Here is a 12,885-nt window from a genome sequence, read left to right as displayed (position 1 = left end):
GTTGACATGCCTTTGGATTCTGATCAGTCAACTAGGTCCCGCAAGCAGAACAAGGTAGAATTCCAACAGCTGTTGGCAGAGCTTGATCATTTAGACTTCCCAAACTTTTATGGAAACACTGGAAGTAAGTGTGCTAGGGCATTATCAGCGTTTCTCTGTTACATTTTATCCATCCTGATCTACCATTGCCAAAAGCCACAGTGCAACAAATGCTTGATACTGCAGCAAAGAAAGATAATTATGGTCCAGAAATGCAATGAGTGGTTAATATAAGGTGATAGACTGGGTAGCATTGGAATCTGATTGACATGCAATGCAGGAATTTAGTTCACAATATGCAAATAACATAATAACGAAAATTAATAGTGATATTCATCAAGGAAAGTTTCAATTACCAGGCCAATACTGTAGCCACTTGGCTTTATTGCCTCTCTCTCTCCACACACACACACACACACACACACACACACACACACACACACACACACACACACACACACACACACACACACACACACACACACACACACACACACACACACACACACGTGGACACACACATGTGGCTATACTAACCTTGACTTGTATAGCTATAATATTTCACAACTAGCCCCATCTGCATGGCATGTGAGTGAAATTATTAATGTTTAACATTAACTGCAAATAAAGGGGAGAGCCACTGGCAAGCGAATGTCTACTTGAGTCGGTGTCTACTTGAGTCGGCCTCTGCATTGCACATTTTTATTTAATTAATTTATTTTTCTTACCACCATGAGAAAATGTACATATATACATACAATAAAAGCGGGAATGTGTCCTCAGTCACATACGACCACAGTGAAGTGTTAAAATAAACACCGGCGTGGGAATGGCAAAGTGAAATACCCACACTGGTGTTTATTTTAACACTTCACTGTGGTTGCATGTGACTGAGGACACATTCACGCTTTTATTGTATGTATATATGTACATTTTCTCATGATGGTAAGAAAAATAAATTAATTAAATAAAAATGTGCAATGCAGAGGCCGACTCAAGTAGACATTCGCTTGCCAGTGGCTCTCCCCTTTATTTGCAGTTAATGTTAAACATTAATAATTTAACTCACATGCCATGCAGATGGGGCTAGTTGTGAAATATTATAGCTATACAAGTCAAGGTTAGTATAGCCACATGTGGAAATACCCACACCTGGTGTTTATTTTAACACTTCACTGTGGTCTGATGTGACTGAGGACACATTCCCGCTTTTATTGTATGTATATATGTACATTTTCTCATGATGGTAAGAAAAATAAATTAATTAAATAAAAATGTGCAATGCAGAGGCCGACTCAAGTAGACATTCGCTTGCCAGTGGCTCTCCCCTTTAATTTGCAGTTAATGTTAAACATTAATAATTTCACTCACATGCCATGCAGATGGGGCTAGTTGTGAAATATTATAGCTATACAAGTCAAGGTTAGTATAGCCACATGTGTGTGTCCACGTGTGTGTGTGTGTGTGTGTGTGTGTGTGTGTGTGTGTGTGTGTGTGTGTGTGTGTGTGTGTGTGTGTGTGTGTGTGTGTGTGTGTGTGTGTGTGTGTGTGTGTGTGTGTGTGTGTGTGTGTGTGTGTGTGTGTGTGTGTGTGTGTGTGTGTGTGTGTGTGTGTGTGTGTGTGTGTGTGTGTGTGTGTGTGTGTGTGTGTGTGTGTGTGTGTGTGTGTGTGTGTGTGTGTGTGTGTGTGTGTGTGTGTGTGTGTGTGGAGAGAGAGGCAATAAAGCCAAGTGGCTACAGTATTGGCCTGGTAATTGAAACTTTCCTTGATAAATATCACTATTAATTTTCGTTGTTATGTTATTTGCATATTGTGAACTAAATTCATGCATTGCATGTCAATCAGATTCCAATGCTACCCAGTCTATCACCTTATAGTAGCTATGCATTAATGAATTAATAGATAATGGCCAGTATTATACCTACTGGGAGTCTGGATTCAGTGGAATGGAATTGTGGAATGGTAATAGTGTAATTTCAATTAGTGGTCACTTTATAAAGACCACCCTCTAACAAAGACCACCTCTTTATAAAACTGTTTTACTTTATTAATTGTTTAAATTGCTACATGCTATCAGTCTTGGTTTAGAGTGCATCCTCATAGGATGGTCTTATTGATCAGTTGTGTGCCACATGCCTAGTGATATCTGATTTGTAATACAGCAATACCCAACAGCTTGGTTGTACAAAAACAATGTGTCCATGAAACTAAAAAGTAATATTGATGACTAAAGGAGCTGATATCTGTTGAGGCCAATTAAGTAATGAATGTTAATTCCAGCAACTAACTATAATTTATAAAAATTTGGTCCTTTATCATTGACTTGTTCTGTTCCTACTATAACCAACTCTAATTGGCTAGTAATTTGGCCGCATTTTTCTCCCCTACAATGACTATTGAAAAGGGTACTAATTTACTAGCCAATTAGAATTAATTAGGAATACAGTCAGACTGCATGCATGAGTCAATGATATTAAGGATCAATGTTATATAGATTTTTGGAAATGATTAGTTGCCAGTAATAACATTCATTTCTTGGCCTTACCAGATATTAGGTATATTGTTGTATCATACGTAAATCACTCACTCTGGCATAACATGTGGTGCACAATTCATCAATAAGACCATATGGGAATGCACTCAACAATTTAGACATTAAAGTAAAAAGTCTTTATAAAGAAATGGTCTTTGTTAGAAAGTGGTCTTATAAGAGGTGAACACTAAGTGAAATTACCTAATTTCCATTCCATTCCACTGAATCCAAAGGAATTCTTGTGCACAATTTTATATCATTACAGTGAAACCTCTCTTAACAAACTCCCTGAATTAAGGACACAATAGAAAAACCTCCGTAATAAGGACAAAAATCTTGGTCCGAACAGGTCTGATCAATACATTTTTATTTCAGAGGAAAACCTCTATATTACACCAAAAACTGGCCTGAATCCCAAAGTGTCCGTAATAGAGAGGTTCCACTGTATTGTTGTCCGCAAATCACCCTAGGGCCGTGACATAATGCTACTGCATCAAATTGTAAAATTGACTATATAATAGCAAGTAGTGAAAAACATACAGGTACTAATATTGTAGCTATAACCATTAAGGTAATGTTTCTTCCTGTGGGGCATGTGATTATAATTATAGTAGGAGATGATGATAGTTCTCATTTACTCACTCAATGGAGCAATCATCTCCTACATATCACAGAAAGGATGTGACTGGTGTTAACTCATGATCAGCCTGGTCATGATATGTGCACAAGAGCTATCATGCTACTGTGTGCTTCACTGCATGAACTATATAATAACATTGTCAGCTCTTTCCCCAATGTACAGACACTCAGGACACTCAACTTAACTGATATCTGGGTCAGCTACCCACTGGGAAAGCAGCCCACCCAGCTGTAACATTAATGGGTACCTGTACTTGCTTTAGTGAGCTGTCTGGCAACCAGAAGATTTTAAGTTAATTGTGCTTTAAGTACTATTCCAATAACAACTATTTGTGTTCATATAATTTTATTTTCAGTTTTTGCTACAAATGTGTTGATCAAGATGACCAATTTTTATATTATACTTTAAAGCTATGGCTTCTAGCCTGTGTCCTCCAGAGCTATACTTGATTTGTGCCTAACTTTCACTAGATTCACAATCAGTAATTGTGGCAAAGAGAATTATTCCACTGTATCTTCTACCACTAGTAAATCTCTTACCAATTCTTTTCACAAAGGATGTACATGAGGGTAAATGTATCACCCCATCCTGGTAGCCCTAATGTAAAACTGTGCATGATTACTTGTGCCTAGAAATTGACTTGCAGAAAAAGCAGAAAGGGTATACAGGAGTAGATTGCTTGTGCATAAAAACCACCTGTGATAATGGCAGGTTGCTAACACTCTAAAACCTTGAGATGTGGTTAGTATTGCAGGCTCCTGTATCGACTTGTCAATGACGACAAAGACTATGTGAAAAACTTCATCGGTTTAGAATGTATAATATGCTGTGGCCTACTACACTAACCAGGTATAAGATTATCAGTGAAGGAACAGACAATACAATGTAAAATACTACAACATATACACAATAAGATTACACTGTGTACGTTACGCATTACAAAATCACACAATGATATAAAATATTCACACTTGTGTGTGGACATACAGAAAGTGTTTTCAAAGATGTGATATGTTAGAGTGAAAACTTCCAGTCTCTGGATTATCAAAACACTTATCCTGTTCTTGTTTCCATGTCTGAACTACAAACGTAAAGCGTAACACATGACAGGAGTGTGGTGTACACAAGGGAGGTACTTACTGCGTTGCTGTATAGTTGGTAGTTGTGTTATCCCACCAGCATGAAGCTCTTTGTCTACTTGTTCACGTCTTTTCTGTAGCACTTCAAGTTCTTTCATGTGTAGTGCTTTTCTCTCTGAAAATTGAACTTTCTCTCCTTCCATTGAATTCAAGCTTTCTTTGAGCCGTTTTACTCTGGAACTATTATTAGTTTTAGCTGCAGTTCGCAAATCTTTTTCCATATCAGAAATCTGTAATTATAAGTGATGAAGGCATAATTTTTAACTGTATACAAACTTCTTTGCTGGTCTCATTTAAATTGACAGTCATTTCATCTGCTTGTATCTGATGAAAGATGATCTTGGCTATCAAGGCATCCCTCAGTTGCAAGTTGCTTTGCAGAGACTTCCTGTTAGTATATAAAAACAATATATTTTTATCTCACATGTACCAGTCCTTACTGTTCAAGATCATTTAAAATTCTCTTCTTTTCTCTACCAGCGGTGTTGACTACATCTTGCATACATCCTATAATTGAAGACATCATAATTGACTATATCTCTCTGTGCAAATCGGACAAGTTACATTGACTGTCTGTCCACCCCTTTCCCTCTCTACAACATGAACAATGTAGAGATTTATTACCTGTCATATCTTTCATCAGTTCCAGTGATGCATTTGTCATTGCCAGTAAGTTTTCTATTCTCTCTCCCATCTTTTTAACTTGGAAATTACAGTTGTTATGTTCCTACAAATACATATTGTCACATCTAAACTGATGATGTAATTGTTCAAAAGTACTAACCTTTTCAGCAGCTGCTTGAAGCTCATTATTTCTATTTATCCGACCCGTTAAATCTCTGTCCTCTTCTTCAAGTTGGCTTAGCCTTGCTCGTAATTGCTCTTGTTCTTGACGATTCTTATTAAGTGAATTTTCCAGTTGCTTTTTCTGTAGTCCTCTTTCCATACTGACTGACTTTACTTTCTTGTCTACTTCATCTAATTTCCTCTCTATAACAACCAGCATTAATAATATCACTCAACATACAACAAACAAAATAACTGATGACGTAACTAAGTCTGCATGGAGTCAGCTCACATATTGTTAATTTTTGTCTTACAGATCAGGTTAACCAATGCAAGTGGGTGGTTCAGTATTCATTATAATTAACACTCACCTGACCATTGTATTAGAGCTAACTGAATGTTCTGTTGGAGTATTTTGATATGTTCTGTTGGATATTTTGATATGTTATTAGTCACTACCTATCCTAGGCCTGCTATTTTAGGATTAAAGCCCCCTTACCCTGAAGATGATGGAATAATGGTGAAAACTTAAAATTTAGGTGGTGAGACATAGCAATACAGAATTAGCAAAAAGTGACATTAGCAGATCAGTTTACATGGTGTTATAGGATATGTACATTTTGTACAATACAGTTAGATGGCTTCTTAGACTCTATTTACGCTGTTTTGGGTGGGTAATAAATCTCATATACTCCACCTTGTTTTCTAATATACTCCACGCCTTCACGCACAATATAACATATGCTCAAAATCCGGTTTGTCCAATCGCTATGCGTTGTTCACGTGTAGTGATTTAACGAGCGCAATTATTTTGTCACGTGAGGACGTATAGTTGCCATGGCGCTAGTATTATCGTAAGAAAACCAGCCGCTTTTGCCAAGCCTACAGCAGAAACAGCCGTGGATGAGGTAAGTAATCTGAGTGTAATGTGAAATAGAGTCTAAAGCAGTTATACGGGCACAATGTGGAGTCTATGAAATTTATAAACCCTCAGGCCCTTAGTAGCGCCCTCGCTTCGCTCGTGCGCTACAGCCCGGGCCTTCGGGTTTATAAATTTCATAGACTCCACATTGTGCCCGTATAACTATTATTTATACACTAGTATGGCTGTATATACATTTTAGTCCATACTCAATGAAAATTGTACTATTGGGTAATTAAAAAAATAGCAGAGACAAGTTCTAACATTCCAGTAGACTACAACCAATAATTCATTATGGTCTAGCCTTGACCCACAAGTGTCATCATGGTCACAACAGTGAATACACAGAAAGCAAACACTACAACACAATGACATGGTTGTATAGTGTCAGCTGGTGATGGCTTACCTATAGTCTGAAGATCCCGTGTACAGTTGGATTGTATCAACTTTAACTCATCATTTTCCTCATCAATCAGTTTCTTTGCTACACTGTCCCTTTCAGTGACATCGGCCATGCCAATTTGACCATGTTCAGTCGTCATTTGTCTTTGTAATGAGACAATGTCTTCTTCTGCAGCCTTGATTGATTCCTCTACGGAACAAAAATTTTAGAATGAAGTCACTAGCAACCATAGCAATGTGAACTAAGGAATTTATGAATCTTAATAGCTAATTATGTAAGTTAACAAAATATATCACTGAACAAGGGGATTTGTGCGTATATTAATTTAATAATTATCATTGCTAATTGTCAAAATACAATGTTTTATATTTCAATACTTTATTTAAGATTTGGAAATAATATGTAAACTTGCAGCATATACGTGTGAGTGTTGTGTGTGAGTGTTGTGTGTGTGTGTGTGTGTGTGTATGTGTGTGTGTGCGTGTGTGTATGTGTGCGTGTGCGTGTGTGTATGTGTGTGTGTGTGTGCGTGTGTGTGTGTGTGTGTGTGTGTGTGTGTGTGTGTGTGTGTGTGTGTGTGTGTGTGTGTGTGTGTGTGTGTGCATATTATCCAAAAGGTAGAATATGTATGCTCTTACCAAGCAGAGTTAAGCACTCAGTGGTCTTAGCATCAACTTTATCCATTTCAGTCTTACATCTAAACCCGATCACTTCTTTGTAGGTCGTATCATACTGGTCTAAGATTCGTCGGCATCGACCCTCCAACTGGAAATCATATTCCTCAGCAATGTACGAGTACTTCAATAATGGCTCCACATTCTCAAGTAGCTCAGAAGCTTTGTATACAGTAGCATTTTCTTTTTTGTTTATGCTTAAAACCTTTTCCAAAGTTGGCAGAAGCTTTTTGGCCAGAGCTAAATACAGTGTACGTGTGTATACATACATAATTTATTACTTTACTAAACCTTTGGCCTTATTGGTAGCAGCGTCCTTCACTTGGTGATACATCGTCTCAAAGTCTTCATCTATAGAAATGGCAGTATACACAATATCACTTAGTCTTGGATTTATATACTACTCTGTCGTCCATATACAAGCCACGGGTACTTATTTCCTATAAATTAGTAATATACAATATGTGACCGGATTTAGCAAAATCAACCATATGGGCGCAAGAGTCAAAAATGAGATAACACCAGCATGAAGTTGCTGCACTATCAGGCTAACAATTTCATATCAAACTCGCCTTCAACTAGTCGGATCTGCTTTTGGTAGGCTGTTTTCTGGGGGCCATGCCAGACATCTGTACAGGCCTGTGAAGAACAGGGAAGTGCTTAGGGAGGTTCATACACTCTGAACTAACGAGCAGGGAGCTGAATGTGTGATGTATGTCTGTTTTGTGAGATTCCAGTCTATTTCCTGCCTCTGACGGACTGTTTTATAGTCTGGTGCCTTCAATTACCATCCTCGTCCATTTTGTAGTCTATCTCTTGCCCACCCCACCACCCCCACCCCTTTTTGATACAGCAACACTGGTGAAAAAACCTATCTAAAATGATGGGAAACTCTATAAGGATTACTATGGCCACCAGGTGTTCTTAAAGGTTGTGAATTGCTCCATCTTTGGTGAAAAATCCATCTTTGGTGAAAAATCCATATGTGTAACTGCCAAGGCTGGTGAGTAACAATGCTTTAAATTATTAAAATACATTTTTCTCTGAATCAACAATGCACCCATACCGGTGATTTTCCAAAATCCAGTCACATAAAATTATATCGATAATGTCACGCATTGTGATAGATTTCTACTATCATGATTATGATATAATTGTTTTTAGTGAAACATAATGGTGTAGTACTTTTACACAGAGTTTACTGGATGTATAAGACATGTACAATAGTGCAACATTTATTTTCTTCAATAGAGACTTCCTAAGTAGTACCAAGAGTTCATAATATATATATTTAGTACTCTTGGTAGTACTAATTGCTACTTTTCATGCATTGCTACATTTGTCAGTGATCATTACCATGATGGTATGATCATGATGAAACAGTGTGCAATAATCGTGATATGCAATTTACAAAATATTTCAGGTGATAAGATAGTACTGCTACATAAGAGTTAAAGCATCCACTCTAAGTGCTTTACGCATAAATATAGTACAAGGCAAAGCTGAGTGCTATATTTCATTTCAAGACCACTATTTGAGTGCTACACTTCTAGTATAGCAGGGTTATGCCTTAACTGGTACAGAGAGCCATCTACAATCTGAGACAACATACACGAAACAATTTGAAACTCACAGAGTAATCTTGGAGTTCATCATCTTCAATAGATTGCTATTCCAGAATGATTCGTACAGTTCTATAACTATCTGACATAGAACCACGGTCACTAAAACTGTTTTATATGGCAAATATAAAGCTGTTTTCTTTTTAGTTTGATATTCCCTCACATGGTTCTCTATTAACTTAACAGTTTGGCATTTGCTATTCCAACAGTAAAGCTTGAGATGAAGCCATAGCCATCATATGCAATCTCAGAGTTTACAACCTACAACTACCTATTTTTTGGTCCCTATAGTTGGGAGGCTAAGCTTTGTTTTAGATAAAACATTTTAGAGGTGAAATAAAAATGGCATGTTATAGGTTTCTAACTTATGATTAGCAAGTAGGGAGCTAATCTGTTGATGGATCCAAGAGCTGACACACAGACCAGAGTGCAATTTGGAGCTATTTTAGGTGATATTGTTAGTTATCAGCATGCAGCAGTAGCTATCACACTTGTACATATTTTGTTTGTGAGTGGTAAGCAGATGGCTTGGGAGGAGCTTGGCTATACACAAGTCTGTCGGGAAAACATAGATGGAAAAGGCGGGCACAGACATTTTCAAAATATATTTTTACATTCGTACAACAGTTATTTTTCATACCTAACGTTGTTCTATACAGTAGTTTTCGCTTCCAGACACAGAGATCGACTTTGATTAGCTTTATAAGTACATGTGCTGAGGATAGGCTAGTACGCCACATACACCATATACTGTTGTACACACACTCTAGAAATCTAATACATACTCAAAGAGATCCAGCTGGCATGCCCCAACTTAGTATCACAAACCAGTAGGTATAAGCATCTGCACCTTATACTGAATGCAGAGAGTTCCTGGATGTGGCGTGCGACAGTAAACTAGGGAGGATTTCTACGAGTTACATAACTGCATTAGATGTCTAGAACATGTGTACAACAGTACATGGTCTATAATGCTTGTAGCGTGCTTCGCACATGCACTTATAAATGGATAAGTGCTATGCGAAGACCATGTCTGTGAATACTACTGTACAGAACAATGTTAGATATGAAAATTAACTGTCGTATAGATGTAAAAGTGTACTTTGAAAATGTCTGTGTCCACCCATTTCCACCTTTTCCAACTACCCGCTAAGAAGTAGCAATCATATGAAACGCAAATTCAGGTGAGGGTGGAGTAGCACCCAAGGGTTGAAACCAGGCCACAGTTGATGACCTTGTATATCTAGTTATGACACACCTATTACATTAATGTGACCCAGGCCTCATTCTATTAGTAAATTGGTTTGTGTAAACCAATATGGTCAATTTATATGACCTTAAGACTACCTGTTTGTTTACTGTTTACAATAATGACTCGATCTTGGTGCTCATGCAGCATTAAAAGGAGTCTGGGATATTACATAAAACTACCCTGTTTATTGTGTTGAGCAGGTTAAAATGCAATTCCTTTTCCATGCGCCCCTTTGTAGGTACTACAAAAACAAAATTTTCATATATAGATGAGACCAAGAGTTCATAATATATATACTAAGGAGAGTATCCTACTCTCATATACCCCTGTAGAAAGGCGTATTGTGAAGTTATGACGTAACACTTCTGAGTTCGCCCGTTTTTCTTTGTATAATTAATGATGTCATTAGTTGAACATGGTATCGATTGAACGCGTGCCTACCAACGTTGTTAGCAACCAAATTAACTCCAGCTCTAAGCGTTTCTCACCCAACTACAATTGTTCCTTCATGGGTTAAGACCGCTTCGTAGGCGTTTCTTACTAGGCCATTTGCGAATACGGCTATCCTGAGCGTCACAAGTGTGAAACGGTGTTAACGATTCTTGCACTTTTACGGCTTCCTGTATGTCACAAACCACAACATCTTGTCGTTACGTCATAACTTCACTTTCTACAGGGGTATATGAGAGTAGGATACTCTCCTTAGTATATATATTATGACTCTTGATGAGACCCAATAAGGTGATGCAATAATCCTGACCATTCAACCCTATTATGGCCACCCACATTATGCCCTGTATCAAAGATGTACTCTAGAATCACAGTGTTTTATAAGTGACAAAGGATGCTCCTTCTTACCTAGAAACTCTCTAGCCTTCACTTTGTCTACACTAATCTTCCATGTTTCCTCTTCACCATAGCTGAGTAGTCTCTCCTTTAGCTCTTCTGGAGTCCTTGTTACCTGTAGAAAATAATATGATTCATTCAAAGACTGGTTTCCATATAACCACACACTGCCTGCATTGTTGAAGCGTAAGCTAGTGACTGCAGTAGCCTTACGGTTTGCAAAAATTGGTTTTACATCCAAGCAGGCCCACAAGTTATATCATAGATATTCTACGTGGGGCAAGTAGCACAGCCATACACTATTAAACATGTAGTCACTTGACAATGGTCATACTAGCAGTGAATCCTTATGTAGCCTCCTAATACGTTTTAGCATACAGAAAATAAGATTCCATTTCTGCTGTGTCACTATAAACAAATTGTGTTGTGGAGTATCCGAGTATCATACTATTAACCCAAACGCTGCAAGTTTTAAATATCTGTACTGACACACATTAGTAAATTACCTTATCGACATCTTCTCTAATCTCTTTCCTATCAGCCATTACTCTGATAGGGTCTTTCCCTCAGCTTTTCCCTGTAGGAGTGTACTATTCACGTGATACTGATTCACGTGATTGGACGTGAGTAGAAAGTAGCCATGTCGTTACATTTTACCTCAGAGACACCAGACGATCAGTTCTTTGTGGATTTTGGAAATCTCAATAAGCTACAGTTAGAGGTGAGCTTTTAGTAATTGTGTATTCTAACTGTTTAGTGCATACACCACGCCCCCCCATTACAGCAACTAGCTCTACTCAACTCCTACGTGTTCGCGTTCCTCGCTACACCAGACCAGGTGACTTCTGGGTAATGATTGTGTTCACTATTCCATCCATTTGTACTGTGAAGGCCTCACAATTCATCTCTCAATTGGAGGAATTTGCTGCGACAAATTCACTTCCTTCTAATGGTCTAAAGAACATCACCAAGTCATTGTTAACTATATCCTTAACTAGTTGTGTGTGTGTTAGTGTTTAGCTCCTTGACTGGTAACACTTCTTTAAGGTGTCCTTGAAGAGAAACTTGTCAGCTAATCATGTTAAAGATGATTTGATACAACTTGGTCTCTCTGAGGATAAGGCCGTACATATTTCCCAACAGGTATAACCTGTTTTATACATTAGCATACAGGTTGATCTAGTTTGGTGTCTTAGTGGAAATCACAAATGGCAGCAATTTCCCGAGTTGCAGCTGGACAGACTTTGATGGTTAACCAATTAGTTGATATGGAATGGAGATTTGGAGGTTGGCTTGTTTATCGTACTGCATTCTTCATTCTGCAAACCTCCAACAGTTACAGCAGCAGACAGTGACATGAAGAAAGTTGGTAACTCATACCTACAGGTAATGTGTGTTGTTAAACCAGAGGATGTTGGTCATGTACCAATGATATGTTACACAACTAACCATGGTCCCCCTACTTTATATTACAGTCATACAACAATAGTCATGCTGTGCCCTATTTGGCCCCTTCTTTGGGTCAGGTCTAGAATTGTCACTTGGTGATATGGTATCAACATTTCTTTAAGATCATGAGGTGAATGTTGACACATGACCAAACTCCTCTGCCACATATTGTAATGTTGTGATTATCAGTGTTCATTTGCAGTTGAAGTTAGTAGTTGATAAAGGAGAGAAAACAGAAGACATCTTCATGGGTAGGATATTGTTACTGTAGAACCTATAATTTTATTACTTCATTTCTTATAGAGTTGACCCTCCCACAGTTCTACTTGTTCTTGCATGAAATGGAAAGAGCCAAATCAAGTTTAGAATATCTTAGCTGAAACTGACAATAATTTTCATATAATTTTTTAAGTGAGATGGGAATCAAGTCACTTGCCAATGCAATATCAAGACTCCCTGGTACATATGTTCCATACAATATAATTATGCAGGCAAAAACGTTTCCTCCTAAACAAACATGCGCAAAACATACCACTCAGGCAATATGGGAACTTGCATGTAACTGTTTGGTGTAACTGTT

The 12,885-nt window shown here is 37.9% G+C and overlaps 2 protein-coding genes across 2 annotated transcripts; one reads left to right on the top strand and one right to left on the bottom strand.

The window, feature by feature from the left end:
• Positions 1–4,069: 4,069 nt before the first annotated feature.
• On the bottom strand, positions 4,070–11,518 carry LOC136260551 (myosin heavy chain, striated muscle-like). The gene is made up of 11 exons (XM_066054340.1): positions 11,363–11,518; positions 10,869–10,971; positions 7,428–7,487; positions 7,101–7,376; positions 6,466–6,651; positions 5,136–5,341; positions 4,976–5,078; positions 4,792–4,858; positions 4,628–4,739; positions 4,353–4,581; positions 4,070–4,293 (listed from the first exon to the last, which is right to left on the bottom strand). The coding sequence occupies exons 1-11, from the start codon at positions 11,399–11,401 to the stop codon at positions 4,211–4,213; spliced, it is 1,464 nt and encodes a 487-aa protein (XP_065910412.1). The 5' UTR covers positions 11,402–11,518; the 3' UTR covers positions 4,070–4,210.
• Positions 11,407–12,749, top strand: LOC136260554 (COMM domain-containing protein 7-like). The gene is made up of 8 exons (XM_066054343.1): positions 11,407–11,577; positions 11,641–11,694; positions 11,748–11,838; positions 11,893–11,999; positions 12,053–12,143; positions 12,193–12,242; positions 12,508–12,556; positions 12,609–12,749. The coding sequence occupies exons 1-8, from the start codon at positions 11,497–11,499 to the stop codon at positions 12,683–12,685; spliced, it is 600 nt and encodes a 199-aa protein (XP_065910415.1). The 5' UTR covers positions 11,407–11,496; the 3' UTR covers positions 12,686–12,749.
• Positions 12,750–12,885: the final 136 nt, after the last annotated feature.

Source organism: Dysidea avara, chromosome 7 (assembly GCF_963678975.1).
Source record: "Dysidea avara chromosome 7, odDysAvar1.4, whole genome shotgun sequence".
Lineage (NCBI taxonomy): Eukaryota > Metazoa > Porifera > Demospongiae > Dictyoceratida > Dysideidae > Dysidea > Dysidea avara.
Note: the sequence above shows the minus strand (reverse complement) of the source record. Positions and strands in the feature narration are given on the sequence as shown.